Source organism: Sceloporus occidentalis, unplaced genomic scaffold, assembly GCF_023333645.1.
Source record: "Sceloporus occidentalis isolate IW3139 unplaced genomic scaffold, rSceOcc1.0.p SCAF_78, whole genome shotgun sequence".
NCBI classification, from domain to species: domain Eukaryota; kingdom Metazoa; phylum Chordata; class Lepidosauria; order Squamata; family Phrynosomatidae; genus Sceloporus; species Sceloporus occidentalis.
The window spans coordinates 1,944,132-1,969,042 of record NW_028317058.1 but is presented as its reverse complement, the minus strand read 5'-3'; the positions used below and the strand labels follow the sequence as shown (position 1 = coordinate 1,969,042).

Sequence of the window (24,911 nt, the reverse complement as noted above, 5' to 3'; positions counted from 1 at the left end):
AAGACTCTGGATGCTATGGCATCAAATAATGAGCCAAAGACCTCAGGAGAGGTCGAAAACTGCTGCAGCACTCCATTAGGAGCGGAGCAGAAGGGCCCTGGGGGGAACAACAGTCCCAACATACTATGCAGGAATGAGTATGGTGTAGACAATCAACCTGGAGAGCGAGCGAGGACGGCCTCCGCACCCTACCCAGGCACAATAAAGCAGGGACGGCGCCCCACACCGCACAACACAGATCCCAAACGGCTTGCAGAGAGCAAAACAGAAAAAATGAAAAGAGTAGACCATACAATAAAAAAAGAAAATTATAAAAATAAAAATATACAGAACATACAGAGATCTGCGCCATCTAAACGGGAAGCGGCCGTAGGACAATGAATCCGCAGGTAAGCAGACGATACAGGGACCACCTGTAAAAATAAGTCCAGGCACGAGATAGAAATGACCGATGGCAGAAACTCCGCGAAGCGGCAAAACCATCAAGACGCCCCAACCCCATCGTGATGCGTCTCCGATGAAAGCAGATCTAACTGTCCAGCCCCGGCGAAAAGTCCGACAACAAAAATAAAATCGTCGGACGGAAACGAACAAAAGTAAATCAAAACGTCGCAGATAAGGATACGTACGGAGGCAAAACAAAAACGAACGCGTCGAAATCAGAAGGCTGACGGACTGTTCCCGAGGACCGGACAAGTTCAAGTGCGAGTGTCATCCACCGGACGAAGTCTCTTCCTCCGTCGCGTCTTCGACGACCAGTCATCCGAGGATTCAGCCGCTGAAGGAGGTACCAGGAAAGATGGTTCCCAATCATCCACCTCGCAGGAAGGGAGGCCCAAGGCATCAACAAAGGGCTGCACATCTCCGGGGTGTCGGATCACAAAAGAGTCCGGGCCCCGTCGCACTATGAGCGCGAACGGAAAGCCCCATTGATAAGGGATGTTGGCGTCGCGGAGTGCCTGTGTAACCGGCCGTAAAAAGCGCCGAGCCCGCAAGGTCGCAGGGGAGAGATCCTGGTATATAGCGAGGGTATGGGTTTCCCACCGGATCGCCGAAGCAGCCCTGGCGCGCCTGATGATCTCCTCCTTCAAGGGGTAGTTCCGCAGACAGCACACAACATCCCGTGGCGGAGCAGTACCCGACGGCTTCTGACGTAGGGCCCTATGGGCCCTGTCAAATTCGACAGCAGAGTCCACCGGCCGCTGTAGAAGTGTGTTAAAAATCTCTCGCAGAACCGGCACAAGATCCGCATGGGAAACGGACTCTGGAAGGCCTCGGATCCGTAAGTTGTTCCGTCTGCCCCTATTATCGAGATCTTCCAGTTTTCGTGAGAGATGGGTGATAATAGTCGAGTGGTCACGCAGTTGAGCCGTGAGAGCATCCACAGATTGGCAGATTTTCGGTTGCTCGTCCTCCAGGGCAGCCACGCGGTCGCCAATATGGCGGATGTCCACCTGAATAGCCGAGAGGGTCGAACGAATTCCGTGTGTAGCACGCTCGATAATAGCAGAAATGTCTTCCTTTGTAGGTAAGGACTCCAATTTCGTCTGCCACACTCGACTCAAAGGAACCGGGTCAGAGTCAGTCGAGACCAAAGGGAGTTCTCCCGTCACATCACTACCCGGGCTGGCCGGAGCAGAGGCAGGCCTAGGAAAGGAGTCGCGGGAGTCCTGGTCCGAAGATGGCTGAAAGAACGCGCGGACCGAGGTAAGGGTCTTTTCTTTCGAACCCGCAGCTTTAGGGGTAGCAGGAACCTTATTGTGTTTGCCCATGTTGGCGGTTTGCAGCAGTACCGAAGCTTATTTTCGGGCAGGGTGCTCAGGAGCTCAACACTCACACGTCCATGCTGGTTGGAGTCCGGCCACGCCCCCCGATCAGTACAAATTTTTAAATATTTGGATGAAGCAGAAGCCAATTTATTTGCTGGAAGGCTGGAGAGTGATACAAGAATTAGTTTTTGCAGGCAACAGTGAAGTATGGTGGAGGTTCCTTGAAACTTTGGGGCTGCATTTCTGTAAATGGAGTTGGGGATTTGGCCAAAATTAATGGTCTCCTCAATGCTGAGAAGTACAGGCAGATGCCTATCTATCATACAATATTTTCAGGAAGGCCTCTGAATGGACCCAACTTTATTACGGAGCATGACCACGACCCAAAGGAGTCCTGGAAGTGATGGTATGGCCCCACAGAGGCCTGATCTCAACATCATCAATCTGGCATTACATGAATAGAGAGAAGCAACTGAGGCTGCCCAAATCCACAGAAGAACTGTGGTTTGTTCTCCTTAGTAGGTTTGGAACAACCTACCTGCAGAATTCCTTAACCTGTGTGCAAGTATACCTAGAAGAATTGATGCAGTTTTAAAAACAAAAGGGTGGTCACACCAAGTATGAATTTGATTTGGATCTTTGTTCTGTTTACTCATTTTGCACTTTGTTAAATGGTAAAAATAAACTATTCACATGTCTATTTTTTAAAGCAATTTTACTTTACAGCATTTTCTCATACCTGCTAAAACCTTTGCACGGCATTGTATATTTATATATATATATATATATATATAAATCGTCATTTCAAGGGGAAGCTACCCTCTTAGGTTACAGGAATTGCATTTTACTTTCACTAATACAAGAACAGAGAGCTTCATACCTGGTAAAGAGCACAGCGTTGTCGTGGTGTGCAATGCCATTCTCTGGAATTGTGTTCCCGTCACTCTGGTGGGAAAGGATGGACTTCTGCCACTTACAGAAGCTGTCAAGGGACTTGTCGGCGTGGTGGTTTATCTCCAAGTTTGGCTGCAATACAACACACATACCAGAAACGTTCCAAACAAATTACTAAGGTCAGTTGTTAAGCCGTTTGAAGACTAAAATGGAACTATAATTAGAAGCAGTGGTTTCTAGGAATAAGCTCTTCTTGCCAATATTTATCTCTATAAAATCTGACCCAGAGTTCAGCCAACATATTACTGAACAGACGTATATTGTGTTCCAAATGCAATAATGATTATGTCAATATAACAATTTCACATCATCAGCAAAATAAGTCATTTTCACAAATCCATAGTCCTACAAGTGTGCTACTGGAGCCTTCAGCTTTCTTTATGCTGCATTTAAAACAGCACCAACCTGTGTGATCTTAATTTAAGTTTATCTGGTTAACATTTTTTATTCTACTTCGTTTTAGTGTAAGTGAAGACCAATACTTCATCCTTCCTCAAATATCACATTCCTTGCCATTCTGACATTAACAAGGTTAAATGTATAGTGTCCACAAATGTGGAGTATTTCATATATAGTCATTTTATGGAGATTTCAGCTAAAAGTGGAGAATCTGTTGGGTCCCAATGCAAGTGCACATGTGTCGCGATGGACAAACATTCACATATACCCCCGGTTTTCGGGCTGATGTGTCAGGAAGCACCAAACAGGCAAGTGAATAAGGTGCAATTCTTTGGGAAACACTGGTCAGAATTTTCTAAAGCAGGGACCACTGAAAGAAACCCAGCGGCGTACAAATAAATTCCTCACTTATTGGAGATGGACCCCTGGAAGCAATGTTATTAAAATGGTAATGAAAGAGAAAGACAGCAATAGGTAGAAATGTTGAGATTTTCTTAATTTAATATTTTGCTGAATTCCAAGGGTTCTACTTTTTGATTTATGTTATATTTCATTAAGTTATGCCCCCGGGTCCAAATGATTTATTTTATAAAAAGTGTGCAAGGTCCCTTGTTTATATATATATATATATATATATATATACACACACATATATACACATATCATGACACTACCTTGTAACAAATGCATACACAAGGGAAGGGAGTGGCAGGACACATAATTCCAAAACATGATTAAGTACTGCTTATACTTTTAATATAATTTCCCTTTAAGTGCAACTAATTTGGATCAAAGCATGCCTCTGCAATCACCGAGTTAGGTTAAATGGTTGAATACAGGTTAACTAGACAGAGCTCTAAAGTACAACCCATTAGAGGCTATTGTGGAATATGCCAAGAAAGAGAAGGGTTAAACTCAAACATGCATGATGGGTGATTTACCTGATCTTCCGTGAGGACTATTAAACGTGTCACTATGATATTCACAACGTTTCCTAGGCTGGAATCACGGTAAAGTTTGGCAACCTGACCTCCAGAAAAGAAGAAAAGACACAAAGTCAGACAATGAAACAACCAAGTGACATGCTCAAAATATATATATAAAAAAAAAAGCATTGTGTTTTGCAAATTAATAACACTTGTCAGTGAATATGAATTGTAAAAATAAAAATGTGGGTGCCGATGCAAATCAAGTTCAAGGATTTCAATGGATTTCTGATGTCCATATGTCGATAAGTCATGTCTTGCTGTCATAATTACTATCGCTCTTACTATTATTTACCGATTAATATAGCATCATCATAACCCATCAATGGATAAACAGGACATGTGCACTTTGGGCTAAGCGTTGCGCAGGGCTCTGGCATTCGGAGAGTTCCAATGCAATGTAGAATCTGTTTTTTACATTAGGGTAGATCTATGTTAAATTATTTGCCGATTAAACGCGCGTGTGCTCCCCATGGTTTACAGTAGGTTAACTAACAGTGTGTTAGAAAAATCCCAGACAAGTAAAAGAAAAGCTGGAGGTTCAAGTGATAATATCACAGAATGCCAACCTTTGTAGATTATATCACAATCACATTCCGATTTAATGGAACATTTCTTCCGTGGTCTCTTTGGACGTTCTATGAGATAGGCATCTTAAAATCTGCATTGTTTTCTAACAGTTATCCGGTGACTTGAATGTAAAATTTTACCTTGATTTGACAGGTAAATTAAGTACAGCCTCTAGTGAAGTGGAAGGAACAGACCTCAAAAGAAACTTCAAAAGAGGGATCCAGGAACTACATCTCCTACTGAAGTCTGGATTTAGTTCTTATATAACATTTTCAAAGGGGTGCGCTGGGATGAAGATTAACCCTTAATAATGTCTAAAGTTATAGCTTTCACAATGGACATTGACTGAGTTGGAAAAGAAGTCAAAACATAAGTCACCGGCACCTTCTTCTTCTCAGAGAAACTGTCACCGGATGAATGGAGATATAGGATGCTCTGTCTAACCGAGTATCATGTAACTGGCTTTAGAGGGAAAGGTTTTCTCTCATTCCACAAGACGTGATCAATTAAACAGACGGAGAGTTATCTTTTGAAAAGGAGAAATGCATTTTCTGTATTTTGAATTGAATGAGGATGGTTACAAATGCCTTAAAATGACTACGGACGTTCATTAAAATCCAAGTCCTCTGCCGTGATGGTGCATAGTATATCAGCCTCACTGACCATGATGCTATTCAACATGGGGGAAAAGCTCGACATCACATCAATCCACCCTGACACATATGTTTTGGTTGTGTAAAATACAGGAGGAAAGAAGCGACAAAAACAGTTTTTGGTTGCGTTCCTACAGGGTGAGATGTGTTTCTCATCCCGTGTTCTTCCCTCCTTCATAGACATGTAGGGTTTTTAATTTTACAAACAGAAATGCCACAGTGGATTGTTGTAAGGTCTATCATAGAGTGTTGGCTTTTCCACCATGTTGAATTTGATTGGGTTACAGACAGAATAGAAAGATCATATACAGAAGTACTTGTTCAAAACGATGAAGGGGTCAAACTTACAATATTCATGACGCTCAGTATGTAGTGTTCGATATCTCTCCGGCCATGGTATCCAACCATCATTTTATCAGCTACAACCAATGTCTCCACAAATCGCTCCACACTGACTGATCTCCTCTGCCTGCGAGGACCATTATCTGTATCGTTGTCTGATGAGACAGTTGGCATGAAGGATGTGTGGTTCAACCACCAGGGCTTGCTGTTTCCAGTGAAGTCTTCTAGGCAAAAAAGGATGATAATTCACAGCAGATTTAGCTACTCAGAATGGCGTGAGTAGTGCTTAACACTATTAAGTACTACGAATGCATCCGCCCTCACAGACTGCAAGATGATATGATTCACGCGAATAAGAAACTTCTCATCCGTTATAATCTGAATGACCCTTCTGCAGGAATTTTGATACAATGTAATAGCAACAAGTGAATCTAATCAAAGCAGGTATAACAAAGCTGGGACAGGCGACGTGGTCTGAATCATTCCAACGACCGGTTTTGTTGACTAAACATACGCGAGGTAACAAAGGTCCATACAGTCCTGCACTATAAGTACCTACAAGCCACGATAACCTGCTCTTATAAATGGAAGACATTGCAAACGTGACGTATGGAGGTAAAAAGTTAGCAGGGAAAAAAATATACGGCAATGTAAATCAGACCTTTTTTTATTATCTGTTTAAGTGACTGATAAAATATGTTTTTCTTTTTTCATTAAATAGATTACATTTTATCTGTTTGCACTGGTCTTTTAGTTACTTTATTTTGCCTGTTTGCACTGGTCTTTTAGTTACTTTATTTTGCCTGTTTGCACTGGACTTTTAGTTACTTTATTTTGTCTGTTTGCACTGGACTTTTAGTTACTTTATTTTATCTGTTTGCACTAGACTGCACGTTTAACTTACCTTTCACACCACAATGCCCCTGTTCACTCGAATGCCGATTGTTGATGGCAGATTTTCTATAAATTACATGAGGGTGACCCCTTTCATAGTTAAAGTGGTCGGAATTATCAGTTGTGTTTTCTAAAGGTTCAATAAAATATTCTTCATCTTCTGTAGCGATGACGCCATGCTTGGAGGAGAGAGAATGAAAAGGATTTAGCAAAGAAATCAGTATAGCACTCTATAAGTTTGAATATACACATTTAATTACATTTTGCTAAGTGTGTTAAATATGAATTCATCAACCTACTTTTTAGAACTCAAATAGATACTATCATAATATCAATTATCATACTAAATACTACTTTAGTTAAAGGAGCACTCAAACCCACCCCGAAAAAATGTATTAAGATAATTACTGCACCGTTACTGCTTGCGTTTTTTTTGTAAAAGCAGGTAAAGAGAGACTCAGAAAGACACAGATTCAAAATGTATTAAAAAGCACTCTTCATGCTGACAAGCTAGCTTGACAAGCCAGTTGGAGCACAGTTTACTTCACTGATCCCTGAAACAATATATTTCTGGCATGGCTGATCATTATAACAGGAACTTTTCCCCCAAAATGATCAAGCATTTTATAAATAAAAAGAAAGCATGGCATTTGGGCACAAAAACTAATAACACCCAGGGTGAAAATCAATGTCAAAAGCCATGTCTGTTACCCCTAACAGTCACCTGCCTTCCAAAATGTTGGCAAGGCCGACATTAACGGAGCAGTATACATTTTTGCTATAAGGGCCAAGAGTCCTTAATTTTTAATCTATCAAAGCACACAGCCATGCTGTACCATTACAATCAGGAGTGCTCCAGGAAATTCCCAGACAGGCCCGAAGTAGCCACCTGGCACGCAGAACTAATCTGGCCAACATCGCTCCATACACACCCAATCTGCCGCTCCAGCTGCATAAGCGGCATAAACACAGCGTGCCGCCTTTCTATCTAGCCGTCAGCCACACTTACACCATTTGCGGCCATTGGCCTTAAACTGCCAGGGCCGCTTTGTTGACCGATTCGGCCATGTTTCATTATGTTGGGAGTGTATGGCTTATATTAATGCACATACAAATACCTGCTACTATTAACATACACTCTCACGTTACTACATGAATATTTAGCTATTTAGAATGCACACAGAGGTTCAAAAACTATTTTCATTGTTTGTTGCGTCATCTATGACTGATTTTCTTCAACTTACATATTCAGAAACCTGGCTGTAATTGTGGAAAGACGGATTAATAGGAGTTTATTCACTAAAGTGTAAGTTGGGAGGAAAGTTGTGGTTTCCCACTATACATTATAAATCTCTGTGCAAGAAGGGCAAATTTCTCAGCAAGAATGCTGCGTAGTATCGTAAGTGAAATTAATTTTAAGAAATCTCACTAAATATACATTATTGCAAGCCAATCCAAATTAGTCTTGGAGCAGAACCTCACTGAGGTTGGCTCTTCAAAACGTACAGTGAAATTAAGATGAAACAGCAACTCCCTGCAGACTTTGTCAATAATGAGATAGGGATGCCATAAAGTACATTTGTGAAGAAACGCGATAAAAAGGCACATTCTATGTATATTTTTGTCTGTTTTTTGTGACCAAAGAAACAAAACTAACCTCATATCCAATGCTGCAGCATTACAACCACAGGTGTATAAAGAATGGTAATTCCATTTATACAGGCCTGGACGGGCCACCTGGTAACCGCACTACACACTCACCGAATCTGCCGCTCCAGCAGCAGATCAGTTGCTGCAGTGTGAAGCCAGCGCCTGTATCTGCCAGGCCGCGAGCCGCGTGAGCACAAAAACGTAGCATGCGGCTCCACATATCCTGCCATCGGCTATACCATCATCATCAGGCGGCTGCTAGATATAAAGTGCCAGGGCCCGCTCAACATTGCCTGTCCGGCCCTGCATTTATACATGCTATTATGCACAAGTGCAGTTTTATGTATTGCATATATCATGAGCTGGCAGTGATTTTACACGTAAACCCCTATTAAAGTTTCTAAGAGAAAACTGATTCCGCTGTTTTTTTGTCTTTACTGAGTTAATTTGTAATATTAGAATTCATTGACCTCTTCCCCGTTAGGTGAACTGTGGGATTAATTCACAGAAATCATCAAATCATCTAACTTAATTATTTTTGATTATTCAGATTATGTTGTATGATAATTGCAACTTTTAAAAAGGATAAAGGTTGAGCGTTACTTTAGTAACCCAACCTGGGCAACTATACACAGCATTATTATTGTTTTAAGTATTAGTAGTTAACAGATCTCCCGCTCTCATCTTGTTTGTAGGAGCATTCCATGTGAGGTGTTCTGTCAACAGGGATTTAGCAAAGATCAACCAACTCGCTGTTAGCACATCAATTTACAATGTTATCACAAACAATAATAAGTGATTTACGTCTCACTTGAGATAATATTTTCCTCCTCTGAACACTGCTGAAAAGGGGGAACCCGATGCTTCTTGTAGAGCACTACAGCGAAATAATAAATATGGTAGCAGCAGGACTCTGTTATAAAATGTCATGGTTTTGCGCTTAAAGTTGCTGTTCCTCTTAGGCAAAACATTAATTGCATTCTTTAGTATGTTAAGCAAATAAACCGTAGCAGAGCTGTCATTGTATTCTTTCCTCTAAAGGTTTAATCCAGTGGCGTAACAACCGGGGTCGCAACTGCGACGGGGCCCAACTTTCCATGGGCCCCTTGCAACCACTTGTCCGTCAGTTCCTCCAGCAGCCTCGCTTTTGCCGGTTAACAGAGGGCTGGTCTGGTCAGACAGTGTGCGAGCACCAGAGAAAAAGAAGAGGGTGAATTAAGGGGATGTGAGTGGCAGGAAGGGAGTATGTATGATTGTATGTATGTATGTAAGAATGAGAATGTATGTATAAGTGTGTGTTAACTGGAACGTGTATGTATAACGTTTGTGTGAGCATGAATGCGTAAGTGTTTGTGTGTTAGCATGGATGTGTATGTTTAAGTGTTTGTGTGGGAGCATAGATATGTATGCATTTGTGTGTGAGCATAGATATGCTTGGGTAGGAGCACAGGCAAGCTGTTTGGGGGCACTGACAAGTGGTTTGGGGGCAAAGATGGCACTGATAAGCTGCTTGGAGGCAAAGCTGGCTTTTGGGGGGAAAATATGACAGTATGGGACATGTTGTTTGGTGAATTCGGGGGCCTCAGGGCAACTATTTCATACCAGGGCCCTGTTGTTTCTAGTCACATATAGACGACACAGAAGCTATTTCGGCTTCTATGGTGGCAGCCACCTGCCTTTGTGTCACATGACAAGTGTTTCCAGCAGAAATTATGAATGAGAACTATTTCTTGAAGTGTTTGGGCATTTAACAGTACTAGAAATGGTGTTCTATACATAAGTCAATGCAAAATATTAATAATAATAATAATAGTAATACTGCATTTAGTTATGAAAAGTGAGAGCAGAGTAGGTGGAACAGCACCTTGTCCCATCACACCTTCCTCCATAATCAAATTAATTCATAAAAACTACCTATAGCTTGTGATCTTTGATTGTCAATCCAGTATAAAACTTTACATCATGGAAGGGATCTATAAATTATTACATTATCTGATCTAGTTCCTGTCCTGAGGATATCACCTTCCTGGACAACAACAACATCAACAGGTATAAAATAACATAACAGGAAGGAATAATGATGCATATCCTAGGAAAAAAGTTAAAGATAACGTTCACCATGGTCTACAAATTAGGTTGGGATTTGAAACACACACAAATTGCTGTTGATCCAACGGGGAGAAGGGATCTCATCTGGGAGCCCCAAAAGTGTATGTAACTTTACATTTTTTGTCTGTGTTCTCTGCACTAACAATAAGTCATTTGTTCTGAACTCAACTTTTTACTTAAAGGAGGACCATCACAACTTTTATCATACAAAACTGATTTTGCCACAAGTGCCTATAGCTTATAAGTGGTATATTGTCCCAGGGCACTTACGTCCATAGCTGCCATGCATTTTACTGAGAGGCAAGATATGATTTTATATATATATATATATACACACACACACACACAAACACACACACAAACACCATATCCTGGCCTCAGAAGAACACAAACAGAGTACTGCGTGCTTTGGAGCTTTGGAAGCTGTGCCTGAACCAACCAAAGACAATCGGCAACTGTACAAGTGGGAAGAGATAACTTAATAGGCAGGACCAATAATTTATATCCTATGAAAAGTTAAAACGGCTGCTCCCAAGGTAGACATATGCAGGGAATATGCTAATATAGGGAATATAATACATATAAACCCTTATTATACACTATTACACTAGTTTATTTTCAGTAAAATGTAGGATATTGGATAAGTCTGCAAGAACCAATTAGCTTCAAACCCAACTGGGTTATAATAGACAAATTAAACACAATTCCATGAATTTAATACTTATTGTGAATTGTAAAATGTAGGACTGGTTCAAGTGACAGGTCCACTTTTATTTTACACAAACCCGTGAATCAGGAAGTTCTTAAAAGATAATCTTGTGTTAAAGTACAAACCGAAATTTAAAACATTAAATAAAAATACGGGTCCATTCAAGGTTGGCTGTGTGTTCTTTTTACAAATGTGAAATAACCATGTATTAACTCAATACCACAATCCCTTATATGAAAAATATACATACTGAGAAAGACTGTGTGATTCCTGAAAAAGTTAATCTGCTCACAAATCCATGTTAAGAAACTCAGGAACAATGAAACAATGAACTTCAATGTTTCCGCACTATTCACTGTCTGTAGGGACCCACTTATCCCCAATCCAAAGATTAAAACAGCGATTATGAGATGTATAAAGAATAATTACGTCAATCTAAACATTTCATCTATAATGAAGAAAAAAAAAATATGAAAAGTCACCCATGAAAGAGAAAGGATGCAAAAAATATGTGCTAAATAGGATTAGCAATGCACCAGTAAGCAATTTTAATTCAGTGCCCTATTTAATTAACTCTAAAAACACCAGATGGTGGCCCAACCGGTTACAGAAATGTGGGTATATCTAGCTCTAAAATGTGCATTCTACTAAAGTATTGGCAGTTTTCATTCAACTTACAGCGGTTTATACTTTATGTCTAAATTTTAAACCTGATCTCAAGTTACATCTAAGCAGACTCACACTTGAATCATATTTCCTTCTCATAATGATGGTTTTGGACAAGTAAATGTATTGTTGCCATATCATTCCCTTGTATTTAAACAGCCTTACTTTATTACCGATGTGCTCAGTAAAATATTCAGTTACACCATGTTTAACTATCTAATGTAAAGCAGTGTCCCTGGGTATACTATCTGTAATATTGTTCAGTGCACTGTACATTGTTTACACGGTTGACTAAACATTTGTCTGGACAATTGACTTAAACGTCGTTTATATCATGTATTTCTATTTAAAGCTCAGACTTTCCATATTTCCAGTAATGGATAAGCAAGCTAATGGCATCTATAAAAGAAGTAAAGCTTCTAACTAGATTGTAACACTATTGGTTTATTGACTAAATTGAGAGATTGCAAAAAAAAGTTAAACTCTCATCTCCCTGACATCACTTTGCATTGTGAAAGGCCAATCCCAATAATCTTCTCCTGCAAGACGGACCAAGATGGCCCCATGTATTGCATAGTTCATGAAGGAAGGTTTCTTGAAAGACCTCTCACTTATTTCATTATACATTATGCAGGAAAGCCTCACTGGGTTTGATCTTTCACAATATAGAGTGAGACATGAGACATTCAAATTTTGTAATAATTAAATACCCAAGCGTGTCTTTTTCTATACCAAACACCATTTGCACGTGCACAGCGTCTCGTGCTGTCCCTTGTGGCATCACTGCCAGGTATGCACATTCAACACACTACACCTTCTCACAATCCCAAAGTATTCCCCCTTGGACACCTTGGGAATTAACCCTACCAGCTCACGCCTTCCATGCCAATGACACGCTAGCCTGCTGAACATGCTACAAAGCCATCATCCTAAAAGGAGCTGGTCCTAGCTGGTCGGCACAATGGTCCACATAGAAAACTCTGCAGAACACAGGAAGACTGGTGGGAATTAAATACAAATATATTATAGGATGCGTGGATTGCATAAAAAGCATGCTATGGAATTGGCTGGTGAGTCATGCAATAATAATAATAATAATAATACCTAGAATATGTTTTATAGTATTTAACCCCTTAATGACAAAGCCCATACATGTACGCGCTCAAAATGCTTTGTTTTCAATGGGTTTAGGGACCGCCCATTGTCCTTAAGGGGTTAAGATAATAATCAGCAGTGTCTTCAGCAAAAAAAAAAAAACATATGCCAGCTAATGTATTCATTCCTTCTACCTTTAAGCCCGCTGAGCATTGAGTAACAATACACTAAACGTTACAGAGGATATAACCGCAAGGCTTGAATACGTCTAATACATTCCCGAGCAACAGTACAAAGGTTCAGACTTTGCAATACATGCCTTGAATCCTTGCTTCCTTGTGAAGATTCCAGTAGTGTTGCTCTAGCCTCAAGCCACCAAAAACGTGATACACGATACCCATTGTGCATGTCGTGCTCTGACAGCAGGGAAAGGGCAGTGTGTTCCTATTCATCACAGCAAGTGATTTGTTTAGAGAACGAGTGAATCATTTCAAGTCTCGAACAATGTATATCTGGAAAACACTAGCCTCAAATGTGTCTCACCAATCTGTTTGGCATGGTTTGGTAAACGTACACACCTTGCTGTGAAATAAAGATAAGATTTTCTATCGCCGTGTGAATGGTGCCAAAAGGACCAAACTAGCTGTATATAATCTTTTGTAGTACAGAGGACCAAACTGGTCAGGGTGTCCAACATTCACTCATGGGTCAATGAAACTGATGTGTCTAGCAGCCTCAGAGCCCTGTCCATCCTGCTGTTTAGATAATAAACCAAAATGTTTTAAAGGTTATTAATATACAGAGGAGGTCCTTACCAGCAGCAGCAATTTGTACCCCAATATAAGAGCCAACCACTTAACCTTTTCTCTTCTGTGTGAAATGGGAGAAGTGACCTACTAATAAAACATGACTCTTATTTCTTAAATACTAAAGAATGAGAAATTATCCCCTACTATTTAGAAACCAACCGATACTTAAACTCAGGGAAGTAGCTGTAATAAAAGTGTGGCATTAAATATCCAAAGTACTATTGGATGTACTTTGCAACTTTCTAAGAGTTACCAGCACTGCTCTGCCTTGACAAAGGGCACAGACACATGTGTATCGTCTATCCAACTCAAAGTTGAGAAGTTCTAACAAGTCAACATTTTCTCTCCTTTTTACTCTACAAAGTCACACTTGTAAAAAAAAAAAAATACTCACCAACCCATTGCAGTTACTTAGAGCCACTTTAGTTGTGGTATTTTGGTCCTGTAAATATCCCGTGTAGTGACAGTTCTCAATGTAATCATGTTTCCACTCGGGCCCATTCTTCCCCCAGTATTCTACCGTAAACTGTTTGGAGACTAAATCCGTGTTCAGGGTCAGGTTCAGATGAAAGTGCTTGCCGTAGGCAGAAATTTTAAAAAATAATTTAGAAGCTTCGTGTTCTTGGTCTTTAGGGTCCGTACTCCTCCGCCTCCTCCGCGAATGCTTTTCATTCTTCACAATAAAACCGATGAAGGCTCCACTGTGGTCAACCCTTATAGGAACCGTCAGCTGGTAGTGTTCAAGGTAAGACAGGAATTCCCCTTTGTAATCGCAAGCCAGGCCAGTCCAGAAAGGTAGCATGCAAAGGAAAAGGAGAGTAACAGGAAGTAGTACATACTAGTGCACTAAATACAGCGAACACAAGGATAGGATTACAGCTAACTATCTTGTGTCAAAAGTGGACCAGTCACCAACGCAACCCATAGCCTCATTAAATGGGTTTTTTTATTTTTTTAATCAGTGCAACTATATTTGATTTCAAAGGTAACAACTACCGTTCGTCAGCAGAGCTGAGTTTGGTATTTTTTTTTTTTATACAATAACTAACAGATTCCAGTACCAGCCTTGTCTTTCTCCTCCTCATCCCTGTTCTAAGGAACCATCTAGCTCCACAAAAGTGGGCGAAGTTACAGATGGAGTTATGTTCAATGACTATGTTACGTATGGTGCCAAATACCTTTACTTATAGCCGTTACCGCTATAGTTTGGCAGGTAGTCAATATTGTCTGCTTGTACTTCCTGCATCAGAGAGGTATCAGAGATTGTAATCATCTTATTCTGACAGCAGGGCCTCAAGCTTCTTATTAAAAAGGAAGTAGATGCACTAATTATGGTTTTTCTGCTAAATTCTGGCACTGAGCTCCCTCAGACAAATAACTTTCTTTCAACTTTAAGCTACAAAACCACCTATAAAGTGAATAAGTCTATTGCCACATTTCTTAAAAAGGTAAACAAATGTGAATGGCACAACAATCTTTGTATGTACAATCTAAAATACTATTGCATTGCCTATTTCAGGTGTGATTGTGGAACCCTACCTTGAGAACTATAGGAAAGTCTGTTGTCCCTGTGAAATTCCGATGAAGCCATGGCAAGGCCCAAAATCCAGGTCAACGTCTTCCACAAAATTTCCATAATTTGGGGGGAAAAATATTGTTTTTTTGCTGTGAAGTTCCTGATTTTACAGTTTTGGGATTAGCTTCGTGCTATAATAGTTGTTCTGTCCCAGACCTGAACCATACCAAGTCCATGAATAATGCCTATTATTCCGCACAACCCAAATGCTTGTTTTCTTATGCTTTACTTTTTTTGAGTCTTTTCTATTTGTGTTTTTTTTCTTATTATACAATATTATTTTTAACATATGATCTTCTCTTGAAGTTTGTAACTTCTTGCTTGTTCACTTTCATTTTCTCAACTTGGAGATAAAAAATATTCCCTAGCAGACGCAAAATAATCTTTTATGTAAGTGTCAAGCTTCAGACTGGAAAGCTAATAAGCGAGGGCCACTTTTGTACCTGTAAGACACAAAACAAAAACATAATAAGATAAGGAACAGACATATACTTCAACTCCTTGATTTCCAAAATCTTTTCAGGCACAATGGGTTAAATCCTAAATGGTAGGTAAAAACACTTTCAGCTGTATGACAGAACAGCCTCAGTGGTCATAGCTTAAGTTACAAAATATGAAGTAATTCAATTAAACCGGTGTTGTTATTCATAGCCTAAATAAACATTTAAAAGACTAAACATATAAGGCTAACCTAAATAATGTGTCAAAAATAGACAGCTCATTTTTCATTGGCTGCAAAGGGAAAATTAGAAAATTAATTTTCAATTCCCTTGTTCCTTCTTTTACCTCATATTTTGTAAAAAAACAACGGAATTTGGTTACATGATTAAAAAAGTAGAGTGAAATCAAAGAAAAAATGTAAAGAGCAATAAAAATGTAAAATGCTATTGCATTTGTCTGTGTAGTAGATACAGGAACCATTATTATTATTATTACTATTATTGGTATGTATTATGATAAAGCATTTCCACACGCTGAATTAAACTTGGTACACAGATGGTTAATTTTATTTAATTAATAATAGAACATAGTATAAGGAAAAACACAAACAGTCAAGCCTTTATATTACAGTAAATGCTGCCCCCCCCACCCAAGCCCTCAGCTATTCTAAGGACCCTGGGGACCCTTATCTGTTCTTTAAAATGTTGAAATAAATTATAATTGAACATTTAGATTGTAAGCTTCATAGAACAAGATGCTCCGACAGTATGTCTGTATGCTGTGCCTGTAAAAATGCATGTATTTTCAGCCAATGTGTATGTTTGGGTGATAATATATGCCAACGTTTCGACCTGAGCAAGGTCTTCATCAGAGCAAATCCAAAACAACAGGTATGCAACTCCCTCATTTTAGTTTTTGTATTTCCAGCAAGTACCGTACCTCCCGTTCAATGTAATGTAAGTGGAACATCATAAGTGCAATGGCTTTAAAGCAATGAACATATGGCTTGCTGGGGAATGCAAGATGGCTTTCAGTTTGAATTTTTAGTCATCTCTGATTCAAAGGTGGGTTTCCAATGTGAAATTTAGAATCTTGGGAATCTTTAGAATCTCATAAATCTGTAGCCCTATAGATTAGTAGATTAGCCTAAGGCCAGCACGAAAAAAAAAAAAAGAAATCTTGAATTTTAAATGCAACTCTGGGTCACATACAAATGTAATGTTTTAAGTTAAGCTTTTCATAGAAATTGTGGTTTCAACATTGAAAAAAAGACTTTTTAATAGCACTGCGCAGAAGATAATAGGTACAGGGCACAGACCACCTCCCTATTTAATAGCATTGCTTTTATTGTAACACTCCAAATGATGTGCTGATAAAAGCCAGTTGGCATAATGTAACTAAAATATTTACAGACATGTATATAGTGTTGTTGTCTACCATTGTGCTGTATGGATCCCGTTAATGTTGACACACGAAAACATTACAGATTCTATCACCCCAGTTATATTACATCTCGGCCCTTACCGGTACCTCTCGTGTTATACGGTAAACAGTATCATATTGTCCATGCCATCAAAAGTCTATTGTAATACAGACACTGTGTAAAATAGCATAAATATACTGTTCAGGGCTATACACCAGGCGAGATCCCAAAAAAGCCATAGTAATCATTTCACACTCATTCTGCTAGACTAGACCCTTTGTACAGGCAGATCCTGAATGGGACTCTCAAGCATTTCACAGCTGACCGGGCCTCCTCTATCCTTCCATCGGCTGGATGACATCATAACCTTTTAATGTAGCCTGAAGCCTTTTTGAACACCGTCTCACGACGGTAGCTTGTTTATGTGCCAGCAACACTGCAACTTTCATCCACATTTTGAAATGACTCCAGATTCCAATTAACTTACTCCCTTTATACATTTCCTTCTCCAAAAAAAAAAAAAAAATGACCAGGAATACCGTCCCTGCCGTATAGTACTCACTCCATTCATCTGATACGAGAGTGGGTCATTTCACCCATGTGTTTAAAGGTTCCTCAGTACAGATTTTACAATGGTCAGGAGATGTGTCAAGATCTGCATGAAAGGCCAATAAAGTCTAGACGGCTAAACTCTGGAATCCATACAGTTTTTCTTACTCCGCACACATCTGCAGTGGTAAATTACCTTTTAGTGCCCTCTTGTTGAGGCAAGTTTTAGTGACATCATAAGTGCATTCATTTCGGCAACTGAGAAAAAAAATACTTTCTTCTTGGAGATTCCCTGCATAGTTTACCCAGCTATTCAGTGTTTCTCAAATGTTCTAGTCCATAAACGAAATACCCATTCTACTGATTGGAACCCACTCGAGTAACATGCGCCTATATGTCAAATAGTAAGTGTAAGGGACTGACATGTGACTTTTAACTCTTAATGAACAGAGGTCACTAGATATTTATGGGTTTTTATTAATTTAAATGTGTTTGTGTGAATACAGTATATGTAACCGGTGCAATACTAGCTAGTAGCTAGGGTAGTTCTTTCTATATTCAGTATCTTTTGTTTTGTTGTGTGTACACGTTGGTCATTTCAGCAACACCCGGAATCTGAATGTGTATACTTTCTATGATTTTTATGTTGTATTAAATAATACATTTAAATAAGTATGCTTTATGTAAAGTGAAGTCAGTGAGTCTCCTGCTAAGGCCCTTTCAAGCGAATAAACCCCCATTTCTGATTGGGGTATGCTTATGAAATAATGCCTTTCCACAACAAGCTGGATACCAAGAGAGACATATACGTTCAGTTACATGCACCGGTTATGCCCAATAGCCCTGCTATACACAGCTACAAACCGCAGCTAGAACTCCGACATCCAAGGAGAAGAAGACACAGATGCCACGGCTCCGATTTATGGACACTTAGAACACAGTAGTCTGCAAAGCTAAAATGTATCATTATTACACTATTTTCCACTATAGTGTAGTTGACATATAGACACTTCAGCTGTGGTTGTACGCTCCCACGTGTAGGATAAAGTGTTCAAAAATATCATTTACAATATAAGACCAGAGTATTTTTGCATTATACCATTTCCTAAGCTTTTTAGTTTGCAGAAAATCCGTTTTTCGTTTACTGTACTTTTTCCAATGACCCCATCCACAAGATTTGTTCCAAGGGCTCGAGCCAAACTCTTGAGCTAAAATACACTGAAATTAATACAGTGTAGTAAAAATAGTGAGGTGACTATTGGAAGGAGACTTATAAAGCAGTTACATAAAGCACATCAACACACCAAACCACCAGAAATGCACTATATAACCTCATCCATTTCAAACTTCCAATACTAAACAGCACCTGACTGCACGGTATATTCAGACTGGGGCGTTTAGTTACATGGCATACACGATATGGGAGACGTGGCCATGCAATCCCCCGTTGAGTTATTGGGTTGCCAGTTATTGAAAAGTCTTTTAAGATTCTTCGTGTAAAATAGAACCGCTCCTTTTTCGTGTGTACTTGTCTGTACTTCCCTTTAAGTCTTGTACGTCTACGAGGGAAAGGGATTATCTTTGACTTTTAATTGCATGTCATCCTTTTATTTACATCTGTTGAAGAAAACCCTGAGGTTTTAAAAGTTTATGTGACTCTACATTTAATTCTATGAATACGTTCATCACCTTCCTAGAACTCTTTAGGAGAACCACATTTTTCGCAGACTGATGATGGGCAGTGCCATATAACTAAGATGTCAACTACTGATCCCAAACTTTCCACTGGATATCATGACTGTATAACCACCGATCAGGTTGGCTTTTGTATAAATTAGATGATCCCAACATCAACTGCTTATATGGCGGCAATACAACTTCTCTCCAATTAGGGCAGAGATAGCTGCGGATTATGGCATGTCATGGTGACATTGCTTGGAGTCCATCAATCTTTATTACAATATTATTATGATTGCTATATATATATATATGGGAGTTACAATGTATCCAGTGCCTTACATAATCAAGACCTTCTTTAATGTAGGGCAAAAGCTGCATTTGTTCTGTGCATTGTCCTGCATGAAAGTCCCGCGCCGACATGTTCCATAAACTTGTGCATAGAGCGGCAAGATGACAGACAATGCAGAAGTGAAGGCAAAGCGCAGCTGGGTCTGTGGGACCAGGGTCCCTCTCTGTGTTTATGTCTGGAGAACCGAGATGTTGGTGAGCCCAGGGAGGTAGGAATCAAAGCTGGGAGGAGTGGGCTTTGTGCGAGTATGAGGATTAGATGCCATCATTATTGTTGGCACTTCAAAGACCAGGTCTAGCTCACTAGGGCGATTGCCAGGAGCCCTATTATCATTAAAATCAGCCCTGTACATAATTTTACGGGATATGGCATGGTCAAATCGACAGAGACAAACAGACACATGAGATAGAGAGGTCTTTGATGAATGATTCTAGGCATAGGACCACGAGTGAAAGGGGGGATGGATGCACTAGTTCAACATTAGTTAAATAAATTGTAGGTTTGAGGTTGGGGGGGGTCTGGAAGACATTAATGAATTTGAGAGATACAAGGCTTCATAAGAGATGTTGTTTATGTGTAAAAAAAAATAGGTGATAAGAGGGGAGGAAATTAAACTGTAAATGCATGAAAGAATATTTTGTGGTGAAAGGAGAAAAGTATTGGATGCAGAGTCACGAAGGGCTATACTTCAGGACCAGCATTTTAAATGTGATTCTTTATGCCATGGGTAGCCATTGATTCTCTTCACAATGAAAAGCAGCAGATGTGGTGTGACATGTGAAAAAAATGAGATTAGCTGCAAAATGGTGGACTTTAGTCTAGTCCAACATAAGCAATAATGTCCTGTGGCATTTCTATTGTTTCCCATAGGCATCTGGCCATAACACGAAGGGTGTTTTACGTATACGCATATCATCTTTAGCTCATCATATGATGCTATATTCAAGCAGAGGCATAAGAACCCACTACATTTGATCAGTGACAAGTTAACTCTGCCAAGGAACTTTTTTTTATATATCAAAGTAATACTCGATTTTTTATTAAAGAGGTGCATTTTTATAAGGAATTCTGGGGCAGGGTTGCTAAATAAGGTGCAATCCGCAGGAACATTCAATTAGCATTAGAAGTCTGAATTGTTCCAGTTGCTTCCTATGACTACAGGACTTTTAAACTTTCCTTATACTCCTTGTCCTCAATGAAGCCTAGCATCTAAAACCATTGGTAGAAATATTTAAAAAAATAATTAACAGATAATCGCGTTACAGTGGAATCAAACCGAAATCCATAAAATACTTATACGTTTATATATTTATATAATATATTTTCTAGTCTTCTTTAAGTTTAAGTGGAAAATGTAAAGCTAATTTTAATTATGTTTTTTTTTGGGGGGGGGGTAAAACACTGTCCTTTATTTTGAAAAGAAATGTTTCAAGTATTTACAATTTCACCGTGATATGATAGAGTTATGCTCGCTTTCTAGCTCACTGTGCGGCTATAGGCAATTCTAAAAAAGCATTGTCGACTTGAGTTTTTGTGAAGCGCCTAACTAAAGTAATTAGTGGTTTTCCAAGTGAGGGAGAGAAAACCATGAAATGGAATTTGTCAGGGGTGCTGGTAGAAATTTTCTTTTGTTTGTAAAGTGAAAGGCAACTCTTATTTGCAAATGGAGACCAAACCGTGCGTTTAACAAACACCAGCGTTTGCATTTTTTAAATAGCAGCTAAGTTGTATAGGTACCGCAGGAAGGCTCAAGGTGCGTTAATAATAACCACAAAATCAGGGCATTGATACATTTGTTATTCGCTATTAGATGTGTATTTTGTTTATTATATATTATTACAATAATAACAGAGGTTAGTACCGGCAGAAGCAAAATGGATTTTATTCAGTCTCCCAAGTCCCAACTTGACAATTCAGGAGAATTTAACAGTAAAATTTAGGGCTCTCGCACTCAAAAGTGAGAACGGGTTAATGAGAATTAATGATTTATTGCCAAGACATCGTTTGCCAGGTATTCATCTCTGTTGACAATCAAGTGGAATATGTGCAGAGGTGAACAGGGGTCATGTTTGAGTCTCCCAAAAAAAAAAGAAAAGAAAAAAGTAGGATTACCTTTTAAAAAGAATGCAAGAAAGACACCACCTGTTCTCATAAAGGTTACTGTCCACATCTGTATGCATTTAGCATTTTGCCTCTAAGGTAAATATGGCTTAAGGAGCTCCACTGTATACATTCTGTACAGTATTCCCTATTGATTTGAATACCTTTTTTTTTAATCTGAGCATTCATACAGTGCCGTCCTTACTCTCCAGACACATGTCTGCTGCAAATGCTTCTGTTTTGATAAAAAGAAAAAAAAAAAAGAGAGAGAGAGAGGAGAAAATCTAAACCCAACGCACATTTTTTTTCTCTTCTCTCTTGCATAGTAAATATTGGAAACAGATTCTTGAACCAAGCTCCCCTTCCATAACTCCTGCCAAAAGGATGTCTGGGGAAGCACTCAACTAGAATGGATATTTAGAAGAAGAACACTGTTCTGGAATAGGACAGAAGCTAGAAACTTGAGTGGGCAAAGTCTACAAAATAACTGCAAAGGATAACAGTGTAACAAAAATGTGAATTTATAAACACAGTGAGCTGTTCCATAATTATTTAAAGGCATGCAGACAATAGCAAAAAAATAAATTGTATTTTCCCATTAATTATGTTTTCCAGATTATATTCCCATATGATCGCATTTATTTATATAGCGCCAGCAGATTCCAATAGGGGACAGTGAAAACATTTAACAAAGACAATTTAAAATAACAATAATAACAACACACAGTAAGACATACTGGCGCAGAATGAGAAGAGGGATCCTAAAGTCTACCGTTATTTGGTTTGATTTTTTTTAGTACTTTCTCATGCTAAATCTGGGAATCCATGGACACAAATGATACATGGCTTAGGGACAAGGGGGGGGGGCAAATAAACTGGTCTGGCACAGCTGAATCCATAGGATAGTATGAGTATAATGTCACCCAGAAAAGCAGCATTTAGAATTGGAGATCCCCGCAGAGCAAAAACAAAAAAAGCAAATAAAAAGCCATTGGTTAGATGCCAAAGCCAGTAGACAGAATCAGCGCTGACCCATATATAATATAGAATTAATGATGAGAAACCCAATATGAACTTGCAGATTTTTCTGCTGGAAACATAAAACTCAGCTATGATTGTTTTTCATCGTGCATGCCAGATAATTTATTTAAAGGTATATTCACTCTCAAACATATGCTAAAAATTACCTTTTATTACCCAGTCCCAACGTAAGTAAATGTATTTAAGTCAGGCTTTTTAACATGTCGTAAAATAAACCCTGAAGTCTCTTTTGCAAGGTTGATTCAGATGCTGTTTTGATATACGTTTGGACCCCCTTCCAACCATCAAACCAATTATACTGACAATTACAGGGAGGAAGCAAACGGGGTAGGAGGAAGCAAACGGGGTAGCCATATCGAGGTCTGAATAAATATAAAATAATTATATATTATTATTAGGATTTATTGTTTTATATGAGCCATTTTGTCTTCTGCACCTCCTTTTGCCACCAAAAAGATTAATAAGTAATAAATCTAACCAATCAATGGAATGGAATGGACTAAATATGTGTTTTAAGACATATAGAATACAAGGACTGAATGGGAGAGAGATTTGTCATATATATCATGATATCAGCAGTGATTTAGACCTGTAGTGAGCAAACTATGGGTCTCCAACAGCTCAGGACTACAACTCCCAGCATGCATGTGGCTGTCTTAGCACAACACAGGTTGAAGTCAGCAAGCAATATCAGATCTTGCCAATCGATGTTTTAGTCTTGATCCTATATCCCTTCACATAGCCAAACGTATTCGGATACTTTGCTTATTCCAATGCTTTGTTTTAATATTGTATATCACTTACAGGTATTGTCATTGTATTGAAAATTAATCTCGGCAGATTTCATTATATATATATATATATATATATATATATATAAAATCTTTAAAAAGGTGATCATCCATGATCACTTACGCATCTATGGGGGTCAACTAATAAAATAAAGCCAAGTTCAGTTTCGCATTTTATAATAGCCGACTAGTTGCAATTTATGAAAAGGTCAAGGATTTTGTCTTAATTCACCTTAACAGCTACCAAAAATCTAGAAGATGGTATCTGAATGTTCAAGGATCCTGCCCTGTCTGCTTACATATAGCCCCCTGACCTCACATCTGGTTTTGTTAATGGGAAGCAGTCGGTAATGTAAATGACATTTCCTGGCAGCGCAAATAAAAGTTAAGACATGACGTTGCACAAAGATAGGGGATGGTGATTTAAATTCCATGACAGGGTCAGGCAGGTAATTTTCAAGCCCTTCCAAATACCGTATTTGCTCGATTATAAGACAAGGTTTTTTTCAGAGCAAATGCTCTGAAAAATACCCTTCGTCTTATAATCGGGGTCGTCTTATAATCAGACCTCAAATAGGTCTGACTATGAGACGACTAAGATCCAGATCCCCCGCAGCTGCAGGGGACCTGGATCCTCCTGTCTCCCCCCCCGCCCCACTTACCGGTACTTCTGAGTCCCCGGTGTGTAGCTGGGGCAGCGTGTAGATGTCTACGCGATTCGCGTAGACAACTTCTGCTGCAGCAGGAAGGAGGTGTGGCTAGCAGCGGGGGTTGTCTGCGTCCATCGCGCAGACCTTCCCTGGCTGTCAGAGATCAGAGTTCCCCGCACTGGAACTCTGATCTCTGACAGTCGGGGAAGGTCTGCGCGATGGACGCAGACAACCCCCGCTGCTAGCCACGCCTCCTTCCGGCTGCAGCGTAAGTGCGTGGGATCTACACACTGCCCCGGCTACATGACAGGGAAGTCAGAAGCACCGGTAAGTTTGGGGGGCGGGGGAGTGTTAAATGGGGGGCATAAGGCATTTCTGGAGGCAGAGTGCTCTGTGAAATGCCTTTTAACCCCCTGAATGCCACTCTGCCTCCAGAAATGCCTTTTTAACCCTCTATACGCCACTCTGCCTCCTGAATGCCTTAAACCTCCCTATATGCCACTCTAGCCCATAATATGCCTTTTAACCCTCTAAATGCCAGAGTGGCATATAGGGGTATAAGGCATTTCTGGAGGCAGAGTGGCACATAGGGGGTCAAAAGGCATATCATGGGGCACAGTGGCATATAGGGTTAAAAGGCATATCATGGGGCACAGTGGCATTTAGAGGGTTAAAAGGCATATCATGGGGCACAGTGGCATATAGG

At 39.6% G+C, this 24,911-nt stretch overlaps 1 protein-coding gene across 2 annotated transcripts in view; it reads right to left on the bottom strand.

The window, feature by feature from the left end:
* The window catches only part of LOC149285512 (A disintegrin and metalloproteinase with thrombospondin motifs 6-like), a 123,574-nt gene extending 108,333 nt beyond the window's left edge, over nt 1-15,241 (bottom strand). The window contains exons 1-6 of one of the 2 annotated variants that reach the window (XM_089495249.1): nt 15,145-15,241; nt 14,000-14,367; nt 6,578-6,746; nt 5,680-5,897; nt 4,064-4,147; nt 2,650-2,795 (exon numbers count right to left, since the gene is read on the bottom strand). In XM_089495249.1, coding sequence (XP_089351375.1) covers nt 2,650-2,795; nt 4,064-4,147; nt 5,680-5,897; nt 6,578-6,746; nt 14,000-14,367; nt 15,145-15,241 — 1,082 coding nt within the window. The remainder of the gene's footprint in view (nt 1-2,649; nt 2,796-4,063; nt 4,148-5,679; nt 5,898-6,577; nt 6,747-13,999; nt 14,368-15,144) is intronic. The other variant, XM_089495250.1, reaches the window with a different exon arrangement.
* Nucleotides 15,242-24,911: the final 9,670 nt, after the last annotated feature.